The sequence below is a fragment of the Bemisia tabaci genome, chromosome 6 (genome assembly GCF_918797505.1).
Source record: "Bemisia tabaci chromosome 6, PGI_BMITA_v3".
Taxonomy (NCBI): domain Eukaryota; kingdom Metazoa; phylum Arthropoda; class Insecta; order Hemiptera; family Aleyrodidae; genus Bemisia; species Bemisia tabaci.
Window position 1 is genome coordinate 10,701,084 of NC_092798.1, and position 26,037 is coordinate 10,727,120.

Here is a 26,037-nt window from a genome sequence, read left to right on the forward strand (position 1 = left end):
TTTGAATTAAATTATAATGAGAGACATATTAATTCGACTCAAAGACACCAAAAGCAATAGGCCTAGGGATGAAATATGGTACATACTTCCTACTTGCATCACCATCTGCAACTATCGGGGTAAAAAGATATTTCCGTTTGTGCAGTTTTAAGTGTAGGTGCGAGTTTAAAAATGAAAATACTTACTTGAGGAAGCCTCAGAAGTATGCCAGCAGTCTGAATTAGTTCGCATCCTAATATCCTCAAATCCGTTTCGGTTTCTGAATCTAGGCCTTCGAGCTGCGAGGGTGTGTGCTGTAACTTTTCGGGGGGCAACAAACAATTGTGTAAAGAGAGCACTATTTTCCCGTAGGGTTTACTTTGAGGCTTAGAATTGGGCTGTGAGTTTTCCAATTTTTCTGAACCCATTTCGGGCAGTTTAACAACACTTGTAACCACTTTTGTAACGAGCACCATCGGACGACATTCCGAGACAAGCGACCATACGCGAACAAAATGGCGGAATGGCGGATGCACGGAAATTCAGAAGACTGTGGACAAAGAGGGATGTGGTGGGGCGGCTTTCTTGACGTCATCGCTCATCGCTGTTGCCAAGTTACACGAAAATCAATACAACTGACAGTCCAATGCAGGTCTACGGATGAGCAAAATCGATGAAATTTTTTGGAAGTAATACAAAATTATCCCAAAAAAATTTGGTAATGAAATAAAAATCAGTATCTTCAGCAAAGCTCAAGGTGTTCTAAATTTACGGTATAGGTGAAACTTGACAACAAGCAATTTCTCTGACTCACAGGCGCTGGCGTCTAATTGTACGCGCGACATGGCCGTCAAATCAAGGCTAAACACGGTTTGGAGGAAAAAACCGCAACACCGAATTACGTTCAATTGCGTTTTACATTCATTGACGTAAAACTGTAATCGTTTCGGAACGTAAGAACTGAGAAATCTTGACAAAATAAGTTTGTAGAGGGGGGGGGGGGGGGGAGATGCGACTTAAAACTCAGCACTTAATTATGACCTTTGGACTTTCGATTGGACCTTTCAGCGTGGGAAAAACCGTTAATTCCAGAAAATTTAGCGGGTTGACAGGAATGTCATGAAGGGAGGGGTACGTCTTGAGAGGAGAGAGGGGAAGACCTACGATATGGCGTTCTAGAAAACGGGGAAGACCGTTCTAGGTGGAATTTTCTAGAAAACTTTCCGCTTCGGCTAGTGCGACGAGAACTTCCTTCACTTGCTTGCAGAATGATAAAAAATAATGGATGTTACAATCATTGACTCTTATTGATGGAGAATATTTGAGTAGAAATTAATGCTTTCAATGAGACTCAGAACAACTTTTGAAAAAATGTTTGAAGGGCTCGTTAATTTTAATTAAATTCCTAGGTAACTCTTAAAAAACTAAAACTGTTGGGTTTGGGTTTTTTTTTTTTTTTTTTTTTTTTTTTTTTTTTTTTTTTTTTTTTGAAAAACGTATGTACGTAAGGTAAAATTAGAGTAAAAGAGTTTTTGCGAAGTACTCTCAATATAATATTTGCTGTCATCCTCCATGCTAATGTTTGAAAAAAAATATTGTAAATTTTTTTAAAAAAAAGTAGCAAGCATTTTTTTATAAAAAAGCTTTTGAAGTAAAATTCCCAAGAGTAGAATTTAACCTAGACGCTTAAAAAAATGGCCAAAAAGGATTTTCCAGAGCGAATGTTCAAACAGCTTTTTAGGAGCTACTGAAAACTGAAACTAATATTGTCAATTCAACAAGGACATAATTGAATCAGTGAGAACGAAAACACAACTCGAAAAAATGAAAATAATCAAGACACACACAAAACTGCACAGTAAAAATGTAAAATTTACTCTGAGAAAAAGATTTTTGGTGTCAACATAAGACAAGTACCTACTTAGGACACTTCAAAGGTCCGAGTTTGAACAGATGCTCTAGCTTCAAGGGTCTTTATTAAAATTGATTGTCTGTAACGAAAATTGAGCATTTTCGAGTCTCCGAGTTGGTGTGTTTTCATTCTCACTGATTCAATTATGTCGCATGCCCAGGCCCGCCACATCCCATCTCGGGCCCTGGTACCAGTTTTCTGGCCCGGGTCCCTAGCGCAGAGGGGGGTCCGGGGGGCCTCCCCCGGGAAATTTTGGAAATTTTAAATCTATTTGGACGTTTTGAAGCTTTTATGATGGAGATTTTCCATCAATTTCTGTAGAACAATTACGCCTTTTTTTTTACTTTCAGCACCAAATACTTTCGAATTGTTGCATTCAAAACATCTATAAATTTTTTTTTGAGGGGGGCAGATGATAGTTTTCTATTCTAGGGGGAGCCGGGCCCCCCTGGGACTCCCCTTTCGTACGTCTAAGGCAAGGGAGTTGAGCCATTGAAGTCGAGGATGCCCAGACAGGATCGGGCTCTTATAGCATCCGACAACGGAAGAAAATGAAACGCAGTTACTAAAAATATCATTCTATATATATCTACTCAAAATCTTGAAAATAGATAGAAATCTCTAAAAAAGTAAGAAAAATTTTATAGTGCCCTAGTGTGCTTTTGAAACTTTATTCACCTTTTGCGGAATTTTTAGGGTAATTTTTTCACTTTTCCTTACGAGACGAGGGTTACACATGAATTCGTAGTGGTTTGTCACCTGCGTCACGGGCCCCTCCACGGCCCGGGCCCCGGTACCAAGGACCCAGTATCCCCCCCCCCCCCTTGTGGCGGGCCTGCGCATGCCTCTAGGCATGGCCGGATTTACCTACTTGCCGCCCATGGGCCGCCTGTATTTTGCCGCCCTCTTCCTCTTCATTTTGAAACATCAATAAAAACCATCAAGTGAACGTGCCGGAGGGAGAAGAGTGCAGAAGACGCGTTCACTCGTGTAGGACACATTTTTTGCGTAAGCCCTGTCAACATCACTAGCAAAAGTTCACGGGACTTCGCGCGAAAGTTCAGTTCCGTAAACCTATCTTTGTGGGGACAAGGCCTTTCATTTGTAAAAAATGAACTAAAAAATTAAGAAAGAACAAACATAAATGCGGTTTAATAATTTTAACTTCCGCCGCCGTGCCGCGCTGACCACACTGTGTTTGGCGCAATGCGTGAAGTATTCATGTAGTCTTGTAGGCACTGTGCGTTTCACGCCGCGCCGCCCGCTGTTGACCGCACTGTGTTTAACGCAATGTGTGAAGTATTCATGCAGTCTCGTAGGCGCTAATATGTGTTACATGCCGACCGCCGCGTCGAGGGCTTCTCCTTTTCATCTCAAGTCCTCGTCATCATTTCTCTTTGCGCTGCGCCGCTCTAGGCCAAATTACGTGTTTGGTTTCTCTCTTAGCTCTACTAATTAAGGGTGCGCAGTCTTTTGTATCACCGAAATACGACAAAATTGGAAATTAATGAACTCTCAGGAAATGAGAGATTTTGTCACCTTTTTTTGTTTGTAATTTTATTCTGAATCCGATTTTTTTGTACCTGCATTTAAAAAAATTGCAAAATTTGCCGCCCCCTAATTTTGCCGCCATGGGCCGCGGCCCATGTGGCCACCCCCTTAATCCTGCCTTGCCTCTAGGTATTGTTCTAAAAAAATTTGGATAAAATTTCCAGTACCACACTTTAACTGGTTGATTTTGCATCATTCAGAATTTACAGAGAACACTGAAATTCTTCAAAAAATTGATACATTACAGGGAAATGTGAAATCCTGTTAACCAAACAGAAAAGGAAAAATCCAAGAATTTGTTGCAGGGCTGAAAAAGTTTACTTGCTAAAGGCTTCTCAGCCCATTTCTCTGACATTTGACAGTTCAAGTTCAAAACCAAATTAAAATGGTCCTTTTTAAAAAGAGGGCCTTGGGCAATTTAAGTACACAATATGCTGTAAAATTTTATTAAATTATCGGAGGTTTCAAAGGAATTTCAGAATGCATCAATACATAATAAAGGTTAGATTTATTGTTATAATGTTTAACAGAAAAAGCAGTTATATGATTACTTAGAAAAAAAAAATATATCACAGCCTTGGCATTTTTATAGGATCATAACACATCAATATCCAAAAAAAATATAAAAACTATACAGAAATAACAATGCAAGCTATACTAGGTTTCAACATCTGTACGTGAGAATGGGTGGTACTTCATACTTAGCTCAAAGCTCATGCTGCTTTGGAACCAGTTTGACAAAGACGCACCAGGTCGCATTTTAGAAAGAACTGAGTTTGGAACGGTTTAAAATTCAATGTCTCTCGTTAAAAATTTAATCGAGAAAATATACCTTCAACTTGGAAACAGTCGATAAATTTTGGCTATTACATTAAATCTTGCAAAGGAATCAAACTTCAAACCAATTTTTCTCAATTCATACTTGATGTGACTTTGTATGCTTCTGTTAAAATAGGTGTAACTCGTTTCAGATTACTTTTCTTCTTTCGCTGTGAGCCCAAAATAGGGAATTACATACAACAAAAATTGAGAGGTAATCTGAGACAGGCAAAACTTTTAAAAAGACTAAGGATAAAAGGCATTGAATGGGCTTTTTTTTGACAAAGTCTAAATGAGCAAAGCCTTCAACCCCTATAATTACCTACTTAAGATTTAGTGGGCATATTACGAGAGAATGAAGAATGCTTATACATATTTGCATTTTTCTTCCTTTTTCAGGCCGGAAGAGTAGGGATTAAGGTCCCAGCAACATTTCATAAGACCTTTCTAGTTTCTCTTAAAGTGTGAGTTACTCATTATTGTGCAAGGTTGTGTACATACTGCATGTCGACGATGAAACTCCCAAACCACGTATCTTGTTTTTTCTTGTTTGTTATTTTTAAAATCTTCGCCTGCGGTTTATTTTTTTTAAAGAAGAACAAATCAATGTCATTCTTTAAAGATTTCAAAGAATTTCCTTTTGGGAGCTGTTAAGTTTCCGATTTAAAGTCTAGAGGGTATGTGACTCATAGAAAAATGGAAAAATTTATTACAATATTATTCATTTCAAGCGGTCTTAGATACCATGATTTGACTTTAAATCTGGTTCTTAGTTTTATTCACTCGACAGAAACTCTTTAGCGGAAACTCTACCGCTCTTAACTTGGTTTTGGTTCATCTGAATCAAACTGCAAAAAGGGGAGCATATATCATCTATCCATTTCCTCGATACAATTTATGAGACGCTGCTTGTTCTTCTTGTTGCCAGCACATACACAACTGACAAGAGCTATGAGCTGCTTTGGTGAGTATTCCTAAAATGGACAAAATTGGTTAGAAATTAGCCTCTTATAACTAATAGCATTTTACACATTTAAAATACCTAGGAAGATACCGTATACACCTTCAGATAACTTGCACCTTTTTTCCCGATTTCAACATTCAAAAATCAGGGTGTGAGTTATCTGTGAAACTCATGGAAATTGCATACCTATCATGTACTCGTACTACTTGACGAGGCGAGCAAAACAGACCACCGTGGGCGCGTGGAGATTATACGAGAATTTTTTTTGTTTTTACCCTCTCAACATCTAGGAGGCAGGTTGTCTGCGGGCGTATACGGTATGTATATCTACCGGTGACTGAAGAATCAAAACCATCTTTCTTGGATAAATTGAGTTACGACAGTTCTTGAAATTTTAAGTAAGGGCTCTAAACGTTTAGGAAAAAATGGATGCCAGATTTAGTGGAAGAAATGAGTTCCAAAATTGCCAATGTCATTGCAGGGCACATGAATTGTGCAGCCACAAAAATAAATAAGCACTTTTCAAGCACTCTCCATAAGATTCCTAGTAATTTTTCTTTTGAAAGATATAGTTTATAAAGTTATATAGTTTTCTTGGCAATTTTTGGTACTTCTAAGGTCGATCATGACTGCCTAGACAAGCTGTAAATGTAAGCAGTATGATACATATTTTCTCATCAAATTTTGCTTGGACAACAATTAGTACGATGAAATATATTGAAAGCGACTCTGAACCAAGATATTAACGAGTATTGATGCATAAATTCAAAGTTATCACTCATTAGAATAATTACAATCTTCTTGAGATAAATGGGACACTGAACGCTACTTGTAATCAACATTTTGAGAATGATTTAAAAAATTTCCATTGATCATTGTGTAAAGTAAAAAAAATTTTTAGTAAGGGTTTAGTAAAGGTTCTCATTTTGCGGTAAGGCCATTTTGGAAAAGAAATTTTATTAAAAGATTTGTAGTTACTTACAGTATGGTCCTTGACCCATGTTTCTAAAGTTGGCTCCGATAAATAATAGGCCTTCACATACGTTTCGACAAATTCTTTATGAGGGACAGGTTTTAGCGAAGACATAGCTTCCAGTTTTGAGACCAACTGAGTCAGATCAAGCTGCATCAAGGCTCTACCACCATTGGAGCATCTTTTGGAACTTGAGAATCTGGGAAAGTCAAAACAAAAGACATGAAAAAATAAGGCAGAAATTGTAAGTTAAAATATCCTCAGAAAGAATGCTGGATGATCTGATAACTGATGCACTGAGAGTGAAATTTCATAAAACTTGCGCTTCTTTCACCGAAGAGGTTCAAGTCCTCAATAAATAATAAAAAGGAAATACCGCTAGACTTTTGAAACTGGTTGCAAGAAGGGCACTTTTCAGTTACTATGTTCCAAAATCTCTGGAAATATTTCACTCACTGTAAAGAAAGTGGGTGCATCCGTTCCACAGAAATTTTTATGGAATATTCTTTATGTTTTCACAATCTTCTACAGAAAAATACCAAAAATCATCCATTAGATTCTTCCCTGTGACAGAAATTAGCAACAGAGATTCTGACAACCCACCGCTTCAATAATTTACGGTCTGATAAATATGAGACAGTCGCCAGAGGTGGTTGGATGGATTGTTCTTAGTATACGATGATGTGATCTACAAATTTTAGAAATTTTAATGTTCAGAAAATTTGTGTTCTGTAGGTTTTCCTAAACGCAGATAAATGTTCAAGAGGTAAAAACTCTACACACCCTTCGACCAAGATGCTGGCGATAATGAAAGAGATGCACTCCCAGATCACATTGTGCACTGCCTGAGGAATGTTAAGGTGAGTATTGAGAGCATCTAGCTTCATTGCAAATATTTGCAATTCCTAAAAAAAACATAAAGGCACATAAATAATACATAAAAATCCATCACATAGCCCCAAAAAAAACTGTGGAAGAGCAGTGCCAAAAATTTCACAACGATTTGTGGTTTCAAGTGAGAGTCCAACAGGCTGTAAATTTTCCAACTGTTCAAGTGTTAGGTAATTTTGTTCTTTGGTATATTTTCATATCCTTCTCACAAGATTTTATATTAATTATTATGAATGTTATTTTATCTTCAAGTTTTTATCTTTTCCTTCTGATAGAGTTTCATTCTATCTTATTTTGTTATATTCTGTTGTGTTTAGTTATTATTTATGAAATTGTTAAAAAGTGTAGCAACGTTGTATACCTTTATTTTATAAAAGACAATTCATTTATCCACAATACAACACGGAGTATATTACCGTTGCTAAATTTTTATTGGCCTATTATACTGATCAGGGTGATGTGTTTCATAAAATATAAAATACCAATTTAAAAAAAGCTATTTGAGATACTTTTTTCAAAGAATTAAATTTCTTGTGGCCAACTCATGACTTTTTCAATAAAAAAAAAACAAAAGTAAAGTCTTGAAGATTTTCCTTCACAATTTATTCTATTTCCTAGAGACATTTCCAAAAAAAGACAATCAACTGCAAAAGTTGAGGAAAAGTGAATAAAACATTGATCCAGTCTAAAGCGGAATTAGGAAGACTTTAATAAGAATACATGATTATTGATTAAAAGGACCTTGTTCACTAGAGTCAACGTGCTAATAAGCATAAGGAGTCCCAAAATATCTTAACTGTTGTTGTACTTGAAAAAATAAGCAACCCATCATGTTGGTCTTGGTTTCATTAGAAAAAAAGGTTGTAAGAAATTGATTGAGACCAGGAGTACCTACCAAAATCAGGTGATTCGAACGAAAATTGGCCAAGTTGTTGCGATTTAAATGAGGGATGTGTGACAATCATTTACAGTTCTCTTTAACGATTGACTCATATCAAAATAAATATGCCAATAAAACTTTCCAGATTACCAAAATGTCAGTTAAAATACTTGTCACAGAGCCCTTGAGACAAATATAATTGGGTGCAGCAGCGGTAGTTGGTCTTTGCAAAATTGACAACAACACTTTAAATCCCATGACATAGATATGGTCACAGTAACAAGATTAGAAATTTTTTTCATTACAAGCTGAGAAGAATAAAAGCATGGACATTAATTAGTCGTTCTACTTACCCTAACAAGGACATCAACATAGGGACTATGTTGACTCATAACGTCTTTTATTTCCCAATTAGTTTTTGACATCAAGCTCAAAATATGTTGTGTATCGACAGCTCTCCAAGCTACACATGAATATACTGGTCTACGCACATCAACAGCTGATGCTACAGTCTAATGGACACAGAAAAAATCAAAAGATGAATTAAGCATGACAGAATAATTCAATGAACTAAGTAAATTCATAGATTTATGACACAAAAAAAGTTCAGTTGACTCGACTTGGGTAAAGTAATCACCTTGGACTGCTAAGTTCAATTGTTGTTCCTTGAAATGGGATATCCATCAATAAGAAAAGTTTTGAAGTTTCGTGTTTTTCCAAACCTCATTGATATTGAAAAATTCGAGATGACACAGTTTGGCTAAAATGCGAGTACTTTTATTATTTATTTTATGCTTGTCAAAAATTAACAAAGAGATTAAGAGAAAACAAAACCAGAAAAGTGAAAACATCAAGAAGATTTTTCTACTTTTTTGGCTCTGATTCTTTTGTGAACAGGGTGAACCTTGCACTACTATAACTGGACTAATAGACCTGCACTACACTACTGGACCTAAATTACCAAAATTTGGCTATTCTCTACTCACCTGAGAATATAATTGATTTAAGACATGAACGGTTGGATCCTCAGCAGGTATCAGCTGTTCCAAATATGGCCGTAGCGCATCATACTGCTCGGCTAAAAACACTAATGATTCTACTGCGACTACTCTTTCATTCAGGCCATACAGAGTTTCAGCATTCTGTAGATCAACGACTGGTGAAATGACCGGTTTGTTTACCTGAAATGAGAAATATTGTCATGATTTAGAACATTTGGTGGGCAAAAATGTAGAATTATTCTATCTGGTTTTAGTACATTTAGTTGTTTTGGTAGATTCAGAGATAAAGCTCCTAAATCTCAAGAAGGTTATTAATTACTTTTGATGCTTTGAGTTAAATGAAGTAATGTAACTAGTCATGTCACAGACACTCTGTAAAATTCATCATTCAAACCAAAAACACTAATCACAAACATCCTATATATCTTGTACTGAAAAAAAAAAAAAAAGTTCGATCGTATAAGCAGGAGGATCCGTGTTCCATACCGATTGGACTATTTTGACAATCACAACAAAATTACGGCTTATACAATCAAACGTTTTATTCACAGCTAATCTCTTTCAACAGTTCGGTTCAATCAAAGAGATCAATCTAATGAACTAAGAATATGATCCCATATGATCTTACGAACCAAAATTTCACTTTGACAAACTGAATAGTCCGGTTTATAAGGAACACCAAATATTCCGCTCATGCAATGGAACTATCTTCTAAGTGCACAGGACTTCAAGGAGCAAAGATAGCGATGATAGATTTGAGTAATTTTTGGATACCCTTCTCTACAGAGGATTTAAATATTAAAAGAAAAAAATTCTCACTCGACTGGCGCAAAGTAAAATACCTGCAGATAACAGAAGAAGGCAGAAATTTAAAAAATCTTACAGGCGTGCATTAAAATTTGAAGAACAAATATTTTCTTGAATTGCGATTATTTACCTTTATGGTGTAATTTTCTGATTATAAAATGTGGAGTATTTGGTCTGGAAATCATTTCCTAGAAACTTCCAATACATATAAACGTACTTAAAAGGTGAACATACAAATAATTGGATTACATTTTGCAATAAGGAACCACTATTACTGCCTCTCCCATAAAACTACATATCTGCATAGGGAAAACAATGGCATGTGCGTTGTTTCTAAAGTAGGCCAGAAATAGTGGTTCCTTATTGCAAAATGTAATCCAATTAGTATACATGAGCATTTTTTCCTCACCTGCGTTCCATTACCACTTGCATCACTCTGGAGAAAATTTTCCTGAATCCTTTTGATGACAGCTTGCAGTTTTACAGACGTGACATTTTCTACTGATCCTGTCTGTTGGACATAAAATAAAAGGAATGATACATCTGCGTTAAAATACTAAATTAGCAGTGGGCTAAATACATTTTTAAGCCTTTCCTGACAACTTTAGTGCACACTTAAAGCTGGAAGAGATCTGGAACGCATCAGATACAGCAAAAGCACAGCATATATTGTACAGGTAATTACATGATACAGCAGTCAATTCTACACTTGCTTTTGAGATGGTCTCCCTGTCCTCAGTTTCCCTTGCTCCCATTTTGAACTTGGAATGCAACAAACGCACTATTGCATTTGACTCTGCTTCATCTTATCAACTATTACAGACAGAGGCTATTTGACAGAGGCGTCAACAATTGATCATGACCAATCCGTAAGACGGAGAGTTCGAGTACCCTCTGGCAACACAGATTTTAACATAATGTCCCCGTCTCAGGGCCAAGAGATCTGTATCTATAGGTAGATCTGTAACTAAGCAGATGTATTGAGATCATCAGTTCTGAATCACACGGAAATGCTCTCATATAGACTAACCTTGCGTCTACCAGGTTCAATAGATAAGACAAGAAAATGATCACCCTGCAGGATGAATGTGTGGTCTCAACTAATACTTACTGGTGGGTCAGCTGTAAAGAATGAAAACACTGCGTACAGATAGTATTCAAACAGTTGTCCTAAACAGTGGATGGCATCTGGCGCCACTGATTGCAGAAGGCGACTCATCTGAAGGTATCGTCCACACAGTCGTAAAACCGTTAGAGTTGTGTTAGTTATTAGAGGACTCGAATGGTTCCTGTTAAAAGAGAATGGATATGTAAATGAATGAACATTAATTTGATGCCAGATTTTTTACCCACTGAGTACAAATAAAATTATGCCCTAGAAGGAGTGATTTTTGAACACTGATTTACTGGACATAAATTATGATGAAACGATGTGAATGAAAATGCAATGGAAGAATGATTCTTTATTTTTTGAATATTTACTGATAACTTGAAACTAATAGCTTCAAACCATTTACTGATGGCAAATTATATTTCTTGTTCCTTAAAAGTTAATGGGTTTCTTCTTCACTTTTAATTAGTATTGATGATCATATTTGAAAAAGAGGTTTCGATCAAAGTTAAAAGTGAAAATTGTCAGAAATCAGGACATTGAAGGGGTAAAATTGGTGGATACCTGCAAGAAAATAAAGTAGAAAATTGGCAGATATAAGAAACCTTTAATGGTGTAAAGGAAATAATACGGGCTGAATTTTGATATTTTGTAATATAATGTTTCTTACAACCTCTTGAGCACAGTGAGTTTTTAAAATCGAATTTTTAAAGTGCCAATGTCCAGAAAAGTAGGGCTGAAAAGTGAAGTTCACAACCTTCTTGCCTGCGTTTCCTAATGCGGGCGCGGGACTGTTACTATGTGTGTGTGCATGCTGTATGCTGTTATCATTCAAAGGTATTTGGTCCTTTCTGTCTGTCTTAGCATCCCGATATTTCTCCTTGATCACCTATCAGATGGTGGAACATTTCTATTGGATATTGCATGTAAAAATGCCGAAAAATTCACTTTTCAACCCTTCTTTTTTCGAGATTGGCACATTGCAGGTTTGAGGTTAAAAGCTGAACACCATAAGGTACATCATAACATATAATATCAAAATTTAGCCAGCGCCCAATTCTTTGCTGTTGTAAGTGTAATCCTTTGCTTCATAAGAACTTAATCTAATCTGTGTCCCACCATTACCCCCTCCAGAAAAGTCTCGTTTTTAACTCTTCCATTACTTCTGAGCGGTTGTCTGAAGGTGCAGATAATTATCCTTTCATTTACTTTATTTTATTCCATCCATACATGGTACCATTAATTGACTACTATTGAATGTATATTTCTTTCTTACTTCATACTTGCTATTAAGATGCATTTCCCTCTGCAATAAGTTGAAAAAAAATAATAAAGCTATGAATGAATAAAAGTAAGTAAATATAAAAAATATAGAAGTACCTGATGTGGTTGTGAGTCTTTTTGGTTTTAGTATGTGTGGACTCATCCTCACTATCATCGCTGTAGTAATTGGATGATCCTTCCTATATCCACAAAAAGACAGAAATGATTGAGAAATCTGACAATATATTAGTAAAAAGGGAACTAAGAATACATAGGTAACTCAAAGAGGTTTTGTTCAGTCAAAAGTTCAGGAGATTTTCATAATGAATGGAAGAAATTAAATTTGAACTCAAAGTTTTCAGTTACATGCATGAACAACTTTTCCAGACCATTTTCCGGAAGCCCTTTGTCAGTGATAAAACCAGCCGAACAATGATGGAAGGTGACCCAAAACCGGTCTGGACTAGTTATTGATATATACTGCTGTGATAGGGAAGAGTAAGTGCTAAATTTGTGAAATCAAGTTTCCTCCGAAATTCGTCTAATCTCTTTTAGATGAAATCACTGAAATAATTAAATCAGCAAATTTCATCTTATTTTCATGAAAATGAGACATATGTGAAAGCGGAAAGTGCATAAAAAATGAAGTAGCTTCAGACGAAACAGCAGTGAGTGACATTTTTCCTCCAGAGAGCCACTGAAGTGTTTTCAAATAAAGTGCCGCCCTCTTCTGCCGATTTCTAACCTGAAAATGTGTTGGTTATGTGTCCAAAACGCAACCACAAAAGCATGTAGAAGTTGGTAGTTACAGCTGTTTTGCCTAATACTTGCCTAACATGAAAATGAAAAATACCCTTTCTACGTAATTGAAATAAAATCTGTCAATTTTAACCATTCAAATGATTTCTAGGAGTCTTTTGGATGATTAGATGTAATTTGACAAAGGACGGAGGCTTCTTTCAATGAAATTTTCCTTTTAGATGCTTCTGAGCCCGTTCTCTCAAAACTTCATTTTTTTTCATTCTGCACAAACTTCAAGCAAGCCATGATATCGTGATGTAGCTGCTATGCGACATGTGATAGTTATGAGTTCATATTGAATTTTTCCTGTTCATAACAGTTATTTTTGCTGCTAAAAAATATAGTCGTTTGAAACATGTTTAATTTCATGTCATATTGATAAATCTTTCACACAGAAATTACTTTCAATCTGCTGAAGTTGAATCTTATCATGACAGTAGTTGTACAAGAAAAGTAGTAGTTGTAGTTTGTGCAACAATGTTAGAAATTACTCTTGAAAGAAAAACAAAATTAGGATCAAAGTTAGGAGCAGATGGTTGAAACCTTACAATAGAGAAAGGTATTTTAGCAGCTTCTTTGCCAATAACTCATATCATAAAAAACTATTCTCGGTTCGAACTAACAACGGCGAAACTTACAGTCTCATTGTCTAGAATGTCTTCCTCTAGAACAGAAGTATCTAAGGCACTGTCGAACGGGGAACCACTTTCAGAGAAGTGGGTGAAGTAATTTGTCCCACTCGTAAAACTATTGTCCATAATGTTTCCGCTACTCGCTTGTCTTCCTCGAACTCTTCCAGCAGCTGTTTGGATACTAAGTCTTAATGACTTGAATTCCTAAAAAATGGGGCAAAACCGACTTAATGGAGCTATTGTACACAATCAACTGAGCAGAATTTTTATTGGCAAATCATAGGTCTGTGCGAATATTTGGAAATCGCAAATATCTGATTCGGTTGACTCGTGCACTATTCAACATTTCCAAATATTTGCGCTGTCATAAATATTCATGAATACATTTTCATCGACACTGAAAAAAAAATAAAATACTAAAATGTGCCTAGTGATCCTTAGATACTAACTTGACTGCTCCTCGTAATTAACTTTAAATCCTGGGAATGCATACATAACTGCAGGAACAGTCAAGCCAGCATCCAGGGATCTTTACGCACATTTTTAACAGCCTAGGCTGCACAGCATTCCATTGTTTTCTGTACAGGTGTATGAGGGAATGGAAAATTTTTAAAAAAATTAATCACACTTAATTGTCGGTTTCAGTGATATTTGCTAATTTTCGCACTTAAGAAAGTCATTTTAAATTATTTGTATTACTATTTGTCGTTGTGAATAATTGACTTTAATTATTTGTATTACTAATCGTAGTTGTAAATAATTCACTTAAACTGTTCGCTATTTGCTTCGTTTGAAAAATTCATTATTCGCATAGCCCTCGTAAACTACATGAAAATTATGTTTAGCACCTTTAAAAAGTCTCCTCAACACATAATTTGCACAGTCCGTATCAAAAATCATTTTTGATGGTTTTTTGGTTTTTGATGACAAAGACATGAAAATGTCCCGGACAAGAATCTGATAAACTTCCTGTATCATTTTAGGAAAATTTAATTCATCAAAGCATTCACACCTGAAGTTGCAGCAACGTGAAATCTGATTTCACAGGGCAAGGCGTCCAGATTTCATTTTCTAGGAAAAGCTTAAGTTCCTCTAAGCGGCTGGCATGATATCTCCTAAAGTAATTACTGCTTTGAGTACGGACGGAGTTTTTCAATTCACTTGATTCGCTGCCGCAAAATTCCTCACCCACTATGACTAATCTGAAACAAATTTCAGGGTCCATAAAAAATAATTGGCATATACTGATCGGGGAAATGAGGGATAGAACCTACTTTAAGTTCAAACATTATAAATTTCAGTCTTGCTTTTCACTTTTAGAAGGCAAAAGAAACTCTCACCATTTTATTGTTCCTCTCATCTTCCCATTCTTTCTCCTCTGATTGAGAATATGAAAAAAAAAAAAAAAAAAAATAAGTCAGAAGAGAGTGCTCTTCTTAGGAGGATCGGCATTGGATCTGCATAAATAGAGTGTCGGATTGTGAAAATTGAAAAAGACATTATACCAATTCAATGTTATGAATGAACAGTCAATCTAGTACGGCATACGGAATTGTTAACAGAATAACGGAAAAAAACACGTCAAGAATTGAAACAATTAGGCAATAGCCCTTCAAAAAGGGAAATTAAAGGAAGAACATTCGACAGATAGTGCACTAACCTGTGAATTATTGCTAGTACTTGAAGAAAATCGTCAAATTTAAAACTAGCAAGATCAGCACCAAAAATCAAGGGCGTTACTTTGCTTTGGATATCAGTCCAAAGCCTCGACAATCCATTCTCAAGTTTTTGCTTCACATACTCTTCATGGAAACTTTTTTCAAGATCTGCTTCTTCTGAAAAAAGTTAAGTAACTTCTATAATTAAAATGTCTGCACATTTTTGTGATCAGAGAGGGGTAAAAACAAAGTTTAATCCAGTGACAGCCTCTTTGAAGAAAATAGTTTCACAATTTAAAGAAATCGTTTGAAATCTACTGTATGAAGATTGACTAGTCGACTTGTAATAAGAACATAATATGAAACTAAAATATCCCTCCTCAACTTTTTCATTTTCACAAAGAATACCTGATGTACGAATTACTAAAAAATTGCACTAAAAGCAAGGTATTTGAGAATTTTTTTAGTTATATGCTGTCGATTTTATTTCACAATGTCACAAGTATTACCTGCCAAAAAAAAAAAAATTAAAGCCTTTAAAAAAAATTAAATAAAAGTGAGCAAGGCTACTCTTCGTCACCAACGCATATCTATCACAGCTGACTTATCATAACCACCCTATATCCAGTATTCACTGAGCATGGAACGAGCACCCATGGAAAAAATGTGACTTAAGTGGTGAGGCACAGTTGCAGCTGCAGACCTTCGAAAAACCAGCTCAAACTCAGCAAAGTGCAAGGTTAGTGCTGTGAATGCATAAAAAACGCTCAAGTGACTACCCGGCTCTAGAATTATGGAGATGTAAAAACTGAAGATTTAAGGAATGGTTCATTCTTACCACTGGCAGGATTTTGGTCAGCACTGTTCTCCCTGTGCCAGACAACCACTTTATGATAACTAAGAACGATGTGCCACAGGGCTCTACACAATTCACGAAGACAAGGTAGCAATTCATTATCAGGCAAACTCTGAAATTAAAAAATATTCGACTATTGTTTAGTGCACTTTCATGAGGATAAAACAAAAGCATACAGATGGCTGAAGTCCAAAAAAGCATATCTCAGATTGTGACTTTGAAAGACTCTACTCATATTATATTCTTTTAAAAGAAAACCTAATGACAGTTTCTACTGAAATTTTCTGCCCTCATTCTGAACAATCACACAAAATCGCAAGGAAAACTTTTCATATTTTTCCTTGACGAAAATCAAATTTACTAGGAATTTTCACTATCAAATGTTCCACCCGTCAGACCACCAGTTCCGAGATTCGTCCCTGTCTATTTGCCAAATCAGTTTGGGTAACACATTGTTCAGATGATCAGGAGTTGACTCTAGTTTCAAATCATTTAAAACACATCTAGGAGTTTTTAAACCCCCTGTCTGTAGCCCTCTAAATTTCTAGGAATAAATATGGAGTTAAGGTCCTAGAAAAAGACAATTTCTCTCCCTAGAATCAGCCATTCGTTGATCACCTTGAAATTTTGTAAACTTGCTCTACACACTAGAAGAAGGTGTAAAAATTGGGTACCTCACACAACGTTGAGTACTGTTGCTTTTGTCCAACCCTTGCATGAACAACATTGAAAGCTGCGGAGTGAACTGTCGAGATGAAATGCATGTGCAACTGATTGATAGCCATCTGGGTTTTTCCTAGCTGACTGTAAGCAGCTTGCAACTTTGAGTACACGTCATGTTTAAAATCGCAGCACATCTGTGAAGCAAAATTTTGAAGCATAAAATTTTAAATGCATACATTCTTTCATTCTCTTGATGCGATAGTAAAAGTCAAAGTTAGCATAACCTTGAATTCAGTTTCAAACATAAAATAATTTAGACCCCAAATTATTTGCAAGCTTACAAAGATGAATAACATTATTTGGAGATCATTGTAGATTTTTGGTTTATACTTCATTATGATATATGTACAACTGCTTTGAAATGCAATGGCATTAAAGAATCACAGAAAATTTTCCTGAAAGATTGACGAAAATAGTTACTTTTTGCGTTTTATGAACAAAGCTCATGCTCCTGACAGAATCCCATGTTAGACAGATTTATGTTCCCGAAATCCAAAGAAGGCATCAACACCACATAACTCATAATAGATGGCTCCTCCTCATTGAAAGACCTTAGTTTTTTTGTCGAACAGTCTGTCCATTTTTCCTTCAAACTTGATTACACGAGATATGAAACAAAACAAATCTTTCATCCATTTACTTCACCAAAAACTTTCAAGTACTAATTTTTTATTATATTACTGGTGTCGACACCAAGAAGCTTCAGAACTGTTTTACATAACGAGCTCTTCCATAAACTTTTCATTTCTTTTACCTAACACTTGCCTACAACACTGTCATTCCTTTCCAGATGCTCTTATCAATTAAGTTACTGTAAGATTTAGATCCTTCGTTTACCTTCGCCAAAGCTACATCCAACTGTTCTTCTACTAGAACCAACGTATCCTTCAATTTTCCTTCTAGGGCAGCAACACATGTGAAATGTTGATAAGCCGATGAGACTTGTTGGCATTTTATCAACAGACCAATAGCTCCTGCAAAATCTTCTTGGCTCAGAAGATCTTCTAGTCTTTCTTGAGTCCTCAACTGAAAACAGTACCAATTAAAGGTTATTATTATGGTGTGTTTTTACATTAGAAAAAAAAGGTAGAAGAGCAGCACAATGAGCTACAAAAACAACACGAGAGTAACAAAATCAATAAACTGCAGCGAGATGGAGTACAATGAGATATAGAGAGTAGAGACAATCTGCTCCTGCTATTAAGAATGAAAGATTTTTTTTCTTTGGACACAAAAGCAACGCATTTTGAATATTGGCTAATACTATTAGGCTAGGGAAAAACGCTGTATGAACATATAAATATTGCCAAATTTTTACCATTAAAATATGCATCTTTCAGGAAATTTGGGAATATTTTTCCTTGAAAGTTTCAGATATTGATTGGAATGATGAGCAAATGGCAAACATATCAAGAATCGGGAAATGATACACATGTTTTTATGAAAAATCAAGCAGGAGTACACAACAATACTGCAGTGCATGAGCCCTGGCCTCCAGAAGGTGTGAGGAATTTTCACCGAGGAAAAGTTTTTTTTTAATCAATCCAAAAATGAGAGAGGAACATAAAAATGCTCTGAATTTTTACATTTTTTTGCTCTATTAACACTTTTGAAGTCTTGGCGGAATGAGGATATTTTGAGGCTGAGGACATGAGAAATTTTTAGGCCCAATTCAAACTATGAAACTTTTCATCCAACTCTTGAATGCAACTTGTTGAATGAAAAGTTGGATATTGTGATACTGATGAGAGAAAAGGACAATTTGATGAAAAATTGAATGGAAACTTGAACAAAATTTTCCGACTGACATGGGCTGAAGCTGTATCTTCACGAACCGCAGGCTGATGATGATATCACACTGCAACGGTAATTGAATCAAATTTTTTTGCGTCTAACTTTCCATCCAACTTTTCGTTCAATTATGTCAGATGTAAAGTTTGATAGTGTGAATTGGGCTATACTTTGAAAAACTTTCTTTGCCTCTGAAATAAAAGAATGCCAAAATAAAAAAAAGTATACAAAAATATAATGACTTTTCGTTTCAATCCATACCAGTGTCTTGATGGTCAATAAAGACTTCAATAGGTCTTGAGTAAGAGTTCGCTTCCTGTAATTAGCAAGAATCCCAAGGCTAGTCGTGGTGAAGAGTCTTTTGGCATTTTTCAAACAGCCCCTAGAGGTCCTACACACTCCAAGTGCATCATTTAAATCTTGCTGTAAAACTTGAATTCTGAAACACGGTAAAAAGATTTTTTTGAACTTTAAATTTCATGCACAAAAAAAAACTTGAGGTGGATTTAATTCTAACTGAATGGACATTTTGATGGAAAGACTACTCTACCATGCTTAAGGAGAGCGATATATGAGCCTCTAGACATTGCAAACTTTTTCTATGATAAAACATGAATTTTCAGGAAAATCTAAGAATACTTTTCCTCTAATTTTTTTAAATAATTTGGTTTGCAATCAGACCTAAATTATCTGAAAATTTTAAGAGAGAATATTCATAACTCTCCTGTAAAATTAAAAATTTATAGGAGAAAATTCGGCGACTCTCAAATGTTTATAACGTGTTTTTCTTTAACACAGCAGTATGATTGTTAAGTTCCTCGGTCTCAGACAAGCGTGATGGCATCATAATAAAATGTTATCTCAAATACTTATATTCTCTAAACAAACTTGGAAGCTCGCTCACTTTTTAATTTCTTCCTCGCATGCTCTATGTTTGTCCAGAATCAGCTGATACACCTTCTTTGACACAACGATCTGCTGCTGCCTCAGAGTTTTAATGTTCTGCTGTAGTTGGTAAACATCCAGCACTTCAGGTAATTTCTGCAAATCAGGAAGATTGAGATTGATTATGAATGCTGTAAGAGTGATACCAGGGGTGCAAATTCTTCTCAACTGCGCAGTTGCGACCAAATTGTGGAGGCTGCAAAATTTCTCTTTTAAAAAAATGCATGCTTTTGATTTTATTCAAAGATTTTGAAAGCTGATGGTTGGCAAGAATAATCTTTGATGATTGATATCCATACGAGCGATTTGATTTTTCCGAAGTAACCCACCTTATTTTCAAACATTAATATTTATCAATCGTACCATGAAATAATGTAACTGAGCCACCTTGAAATGTGCCTAAAACTCTTTGACACGACAGAGGGTATCTATCAGCCAAAGGAAAACATCTCCTAAAATCCCTCTGCTGCTAAGAATGAGAAACTTAGCACAAGAGAGGCATTGTTAATATTGAGTGATTTCATTGGTTAATAATCTCCTTTAGCACCTTTTTTAAAACAGTTTGACTTGAGATATCATTTAAGAAGGACCAAACTTAGGAAGGTTACAAGATCATTGCAATGTTCCAAATATTATACAACTTTTTCTAAAGAGCATTTTGAGGTTTAACTAGGTAGCTTCCCTTCAGTCCAACCTTCAGGTAACCTAACTTGAAATTAAAAGACATCAAAAAAAAAAAAAAAAAAAAAAGAAGAAGCAAAATTCATTAATAAGTACCCACCTCTAGTTCATACGCACAAGCATCAAAGCCGTTATTTTGAAAATAATCAGGATTGATGCTTTCTAGTATCTCAGTGTCACATTTCCTGTTCTCATCTGTATAAGTTGACACACTTGGTAAAGGCGGCTCATCTTCATCTTGACCAAAAAATTGAGACGCATCTTGATCAAAACTAATGATAGGAATTTTCCCCTCCGAGCCCTGAAAGAGAGAAGACGAGAAATTACCAAATAAAGTGAATGATCATACAGGACAGGAGCGTGAGAAATATATAATCATTGAATCATTACGCCGTCCTCACAAAAGGACATAACTACACTGCAATGAGCCCCTGAATCCTCTAAAATCTGAGGAAAAGTAAGTAGTGCGCTTCTTTCTTGTCTGGACCACATGCAACTTGCTTCATTAAGGTGATTCGATGGATGCCATATTTTGTGTCAGAACGACATGCGATATATGGCATCGATTAGTTCCATTTTCTCAGCTACTTGTCATTTTTCTCAAATTTTGAGATCGCAGTTTTGCTGTCAGGAGAATACAGAATTCACTTAGGTACCAATTTCACAAACAAATTCAATGACGTAATAAAGGCGTGGTTATTTTGGAGGGAAAATATCACATTCCATACTGATATCCAAACTGCACTCAAATGCGATATTTTTTCTCCCAAAAAACCACGCCTTTATTACGTTGAATTTGTTTGTCAAAATTAGTAAATGAATTCTTGAGTCTTCTGTCAACAAAATTGCAATCTCGAAATTCAAGAAAAATGATGAGTAGCTAAAAACGTGGAACTAATCGATGTGATGTATCGCATGCCGTCTTGACACAAAATATGGCGTCCATTGAATCACCGTAAGCTTCGCAGGGATCATCCAATGATCTATAGATTTATAATTGAAACTTCAGCAAGGCTTTGCTCCAATGCTGCTGAAATTCTTCGAGGGCTTGAGAAAATGAGGAATGAACTCAAAAAGTGAGTCAAGATTGAAAACAGACGATTCTTCGGCATGACCAACCCTTCTCGATGAAAAATATGCTGATACAAAGAAATGTACAAACCTGTTTGTTGATTAGTCCAAGTACTTTATTCTTGAGATTCTCCATACTTTTAATTCCTTTGTCTAGTTATTCTTCAAAGAACAGGTGAAGCGAGAAACTCGGTCATTTCGCTGCGACTGTAACCTCAGAAAATGCAGTTATAACCTCAGCAAGGAGAGCACGGTAATAAAGACTGTGCAATATTATTTGTCATAAATGAATGAATTAGATATTACATGAGAGATGAAGTTGTAACCAAACTTACAAGTTTCCCTAAATTATCAGATTTGAGGGACAAAAAAGTGATAGAAATGATAGAAAAAAGAACAGTTCTAGTGGACACGAAGGTTTGTTGATTTTTGAAACCTACAAACAACAACAACAATTATTACTGGTAACGCTATCTATCAACGATTGCGATAAGTAATTTTTTTTAGTTTTTTTTGTTTTGCACCTAGGTAGCGTTAAATTCGCTGCTGGAATATTGTAAACAAAACAAATGCATGTGGACTAGTGATAACAGTCAAGAAGTTTACTTTTTTGTTCTAACATGATTTTAGAATTTCTTTCTTTATAATGCCTGCATTAAATCCGTCTGTGAGATGAAATAAAACTGTAGTGTGATTCTCAAAAATACATCTTGATAATGATGAAGTATGATTGTTTAGGTCACCTATTTCACTGATGTACTTTTTGAGGACCAACGTCTTTTTTCTAAAGTCTTCGCTGTAGCAGATATTACCTCGTAAGTTATATTTTCTTAATACAATACCGCACTAGCTACAGCTCATACTAGCACTATAGCACTAGAGCACTATAGCTGTGCTCATATGCACAGCATCGACAGTTGCAGATATCTTGCATACTTACTCTGCAAGCATATCATAATTATTGGCGATGAAACTACCAAAACACAGATCTTAGACAAGGTGCGTCAAAATTTCTGCTCCTTCATTTTCTTCCCAAAGAATATCGGGCTTTTGTATAAAATTCGCAGAGAAAATTCTCATTAAGGGCCGAGTAAAATCACACAAGATTTTTTCTATGCAATGACTATCAGTTAGGCACCCTGCGAATTGGCAACTTTGCTAATCCAAGCTTGAGCCATCAAAAAGCAGTTCTAAGAGAGGCGTAACTAATACCCTCTAGAGCTTGCGTGTCCCCTCCATTTGTTACCTACAGTTTTAACTTACAAATTCCTAGCTCCTTCTGGTCTTTTTTTTTGTCTTCTCCGACCCTTGATCAATTGATTAAGTTGTTTAAGTGTTGTTTTATCAGTGCAACACTTAAATATTATTAAATCTATTCTTCTATATCTTTACTTGCTAATGTTTATTAAATATATTTTTTATATTTACTTATTTAAATATATTCAAGTGTTGTTTTATAAGTACAGCACTTATATATCATTAAATATATTCATCTATAACTCTCTCTATGCTTCTATATATCATTTGACTCTAACTGTTTCTTACCATGCTTAATTTAGTTTCAGAGGATGGACGATTTTTTTGTACGAAAATTGGACATTGAAACCATCAATAAATCTCTCGATTTATATCAGTGTACAATTGGTGATGTGGGTTGTGTCGTTTGGGATGCAGCTCTTGTACTCTCTAAATACTTGGAAGTTTCTTGCGCGAAGAGTCCTTGGTTGCAAGGACGAAAAATTCTTGAACTTGGAGCAGGGGTTGGATGCGTTGGCATTGTGGCAGCATGCTTGGGGTATGTATTAGAGGCAACATCATTATAATTCCTTTCGCAGAAACACTCAAACCATACCTCAAAATATTTCATTACATGAATGATGGATATGAAAAAGGGCTTATATCCTTTTGACCAAATTTTTCACAAGAGGCAGGGAACTTTGTCGTGCTGAGAGAGTGCAACATACACTGAGTAATATATCCAATCAATGATTCCCGGAGAGAAGTCTTGTGGAGTTAACCATAATTTAAAGTGACAGGACATCTCATTGATATAACAGAGATGATGTTCAAAAAAGGAGATTTCCTATTCACCCAACAAAAATTCATGTCCAGAATTATTAAGTGGAATTTCTATCGATTCAACAGAAAATTTTTCTCTCTGTATAGACTAGAAAAAAAATTCTGATGGTGCATCTCGGCATCATACACAAGGCCCTGAAAGCAACTTTGCTAAAACTAGGATTTACTTACAATGAGGATAAGAAGAAAGTTAAATGTTGTCAAATACTAATTTTCAAGGTACTGTTTGATTGTCTGTTTAATTATGCTTGATTGTGCTGATTGTCAGCTGTGTTGTGATCGCTAGTATTTTGTGATTTTCATGGTCAGCAACTCCTTTGTGATTCCATGCAATTTTCTCAAATAAATCCTGAATAAATCATGATCATAAATAATAAATCTTAAAAATGCTCAATAAATGACAACTTTAAATTATGATAAAATGTTCAGTTTTGTCTGATTTTATTTTCCCAATTTTTTTGTCATCATTAAAAATCTTGTATAATCTAACAAAGTTGTAATTTATTGCAGAGGTGACGTAATTGTGACAGACTTGCCTGAAATTTTGCCACTTCTGGAAAAAAATATCTCAGCAAATTTTCAACAAATTGAAGGAACTGGTGGAAAAATCAGTGCTCAAACTCTGCGCTGGGGTGACGCTGAGAATATTAAGTTACTTCCAAAACCTGACATCATCCTAATGGCAGACGTCATTTACTATGAAGAGGTGTGTACTTAGGATATCCCATAAGTAATCAGTTTTCTCCTCTGATTTTAAATGACTATGTAATTATTTTAGGGTTCCAAGAGAGAGAAGACAAAAACTAACATTTCATTGCTTTTTTTCCGACTCATGACTTATGAGCTCTCTGCATCTAGGTACTTACATTTTTTTCAAAAAAAAAAAAAAATCTTTAATTTTTTCACTTTCTCCCTCTTTTTTTCATATAGTTTTGAAAAGTCTTCAAAACAAATTGTAGACACTTTTACAGTGATTTTTACAAATTTCATGATTAATTATTAATTTTTTTGTTTTTATTCTTGCAGTCCGTGGAGGCTCTGGTGTCAACCTTGTTGTTGCTCTCTGATAAAAATACGACACTAATACTGTGTCATGAAAAAAGACAATCCGAGAAGCAGAAAGAAATTTTTGATGCATTTTATAAACGCGCAAAAGAACATTTCAAATTCTCAGCAGTGCCTCCCAGTGAACAGCATCCCGACTACTGTTGTCAAGATTTTTATTTATTGAAAGTTAGCCTATTAACAATCTAGAAGATAACCTCTTTTAAGTTCTATTTTAGGACCTCATCAGTAGCGCCGATGCAACTGTCAGTCCTTTATTAAACTATTTTTTTAAATGATAGTACACTTGGTCCCCACTTGATCCATGTCGGTCATCAGATCAAAATTTCTTCCTCTTTTATCATTATTTGGTACTTTTTTCATGAAGAATTCAGAGAAAAAATTTTACTAGCGTTTAGCAAAAAGGAACCAAGTTACATACTCACAAGAATTGAAATGAGGACTGTCCCAAATTTAATTAGGAGTAATTTTTTATCTTGCTAAAAATTAAATGTCCTGAAAGAATATTTAATATGATTTGAAGTTTACTTTATACATTGGGCATTCAAATCTATTTTCACTTTAATACTAGTCAAGTTCACTCGGTTTTCCTTTGCTAAACAGTGCCTAAAAATTTTAGGTGCCTTTTCTTGGTGTAGTCTGCACTCAACTTGCAGTGCTTATGTGTGGATAGCCATCTTTTGAAAAGGAAGAAAAGGGTCTTAATACCTCAAATTTCTTTAGAGAAAAGAGGTGTTCTTGTTTTCTTCAGCCAAGTCCCCTTTCTCGCTGACAGTAACAAGTTTTTACTTTATTTTTGCATGATAGAAAAATAAAAAAATGTATTTTCTCTCAAACATTAACTTCCCACTTGGCATGAAGAGTAAAACTTTTTGTTTACACATACTAATAAGGAATAGATGTTTAATTTGAAACCTTGTTTTCTTTTTTTAATGAGTTTGTCGATGTATTCGGTATTTTACTGTCTCAGAATCAATTTAGAATAATTTTTCAATCATATTGTTTTTTACTAAATCTACATTTTTGGTTGTTTGTCTGGTACCTGATTTTTAATTTTTTTTTATAACAGTTTTTATCATCCTTTTTTTAACCTTGTGATTTTATTACAATCTTAATAAAATTACAGAAAGATTGTTCATTATTTTTGCCTGCGGTCTTTTTAACTCCATTAAATCTTTATCAATACACTTTATGCATTTTTTAAAACTTACTTTCCCCATTCTCACCAAAGTAATAGGTACTGGTACAGTACACTAGGTACTGCATCTGCAGTCAGAACGCCTTCATTTATTTGCGTATGCAACTTAGATATCCATCAAGTAGTAATAGTTGCATCTCTCCAGGAGGCCAGGCGCTGTCACGCCGGTCTGCTGCCGGCGATCAAGTTGTATTCCCACTCTCTGTGAAATGAAGGTGAGCATCTAACTTTTTTTTTTCTTTCTTTCTTTCTTTCTTTCTTTCTTTCTTTCCTGCTTGCACTTCTTGTCCAAATTCCCCCTTAACGGTAGATCACGTTCTTATAAGTTGCCCACTTTATAAAGATATCCGAAAACGTTTTTTTCCCTACCCCTTACCCTCTCTTAA

General features: G+C 35.4%; 3 protein-coding genes across 3 annotated transcripts in view; 1 reads left to right on the forward strand and 2 right to left on the reverse strand.

Moving 5' to 3' along the window:
• The window catches only part of LOC109038612 (cyclin-L2), a 40,660-nt gene extending 40,152 nt beyond the window's left edge, over positions 1-508 (reverse strand). Inside the window, exon 1 of the mRNA XM_019053716.2 lies at positions 186-508. Coding sequence (XP_018909261.2) covers positions 186-455 — 270 coding nt within the window. The 5' untranslated portion in view covers positions 456-508. The remainder of the gene's footprint in view (positions 1-185) is intronic.
• Positions 509-3,931: 3,423 nt separating this feature from the next.
• On the reverse strand, positions 3,932-21,726 carry Vps50 (vacuolar protein sorting 50). The gene is made up of 18 exons (XM_019053872.2): positions 21,401-21,726; positions 20,339-20,539; positions 19,517-19,653; positions 18,874-19,051; positions 17,659-17,847; positions 16,773-16,955; positions 16,081-16,210; positions 15,245-15,419; positions 14,597-14,786; positions 13,591-13,788; positions 12,269-12,351; positions 10,889-11,066; positions 10,187-10,288; positions 8,956-9,150; positions 8,323-8,481; positions 6,982-7,103; positions 6,208-6,397; positions 3,932-5,235 (listed from the first exon to the last, which is right to left on the reverse strand). The coding sequence occupies exons 1-18, from the start codon at positions 21,443-21,445 to the stop codon at positions 5,131-5,133; spliced, it is 2,760 nt and encodes a 919-aa protein (XP_018909417.2). The 5' UTR covers positions 21,446-21,726; the 3' UTR covers positions 3,932-5,130.
• A 140-nt stretch (positions 21,727-21,866) lies between these two features.
• On the forward strand, positions 21,867-25,640 carry LOC109038593 (protein N-lysine methyltransferase METTL21D). Its single transcript, XM_019053698.2, has 4 exons — positions 21,867-22,124; positions 22,869-23,104; positions 23,899-24,094; positions 24,415-25,640. The coding sequence occupies exons 2-4, from the start codon at positions 22,878-22,880 to the stop codon at positions 24,640-24,642; spliced, it is 651 nt and encodes a 216-aa protein (XP_018909243.2). The 5' UTR covers positions 21,867-22,124; positions 22,869-22,877; the 3' UTR covers positions 24,643-25,640.
• The last annotated feature ends 397 nt before the right edge of the window (positions 25,641-26,037 follow it).

Excerpts from the sequence above, each read along its gene's own strand:
- Vps50 (XM_019053872.2), bottom strand. The coding sequence starts at position 21,445 with ATGGAGAATCTCAAGAATAAAGTACTTGGACTAATCAACAAACAG. Across the intron at positions 11,067-12,268 it reads AAGACTCACAACCACATCAG|GAACCATTCGAGTCCTCTAA; the intron begins GTACTTCTATAT and ends CTCTTTTAACAG. Across the intron at positions 9,151-10,186 it reads CAAGTGGTAATGGAACGCAG|GTAAACAAACCGGTCATTTC; the intron begins GTGAGGAAAAAA and ends TTCTCATTTCAG.
- LOC109038593 (XM_019053698.2), top strand. The coding sequence starts at position 22,878 with ATGGACGATTTTTTTGTACGAAAATTGGACATTGAAACCATCAATAAA. Across the intron at positions 23,105-23,898 it reads ATTGTGGCAGCATGCTTGGG|AGGTGACGTAATTGTGACAG; the intron begins GTATGTATTAGA and ends AATTTATTGCAG. Across the intron at positions 24,095-24,414 it reads ACGTCATTTACTATGAAGAG|TCCGTGGAGGCTCTGGTGTC; the intron begins GTGTGTACTTAG and ends TTATTCTTGCAG.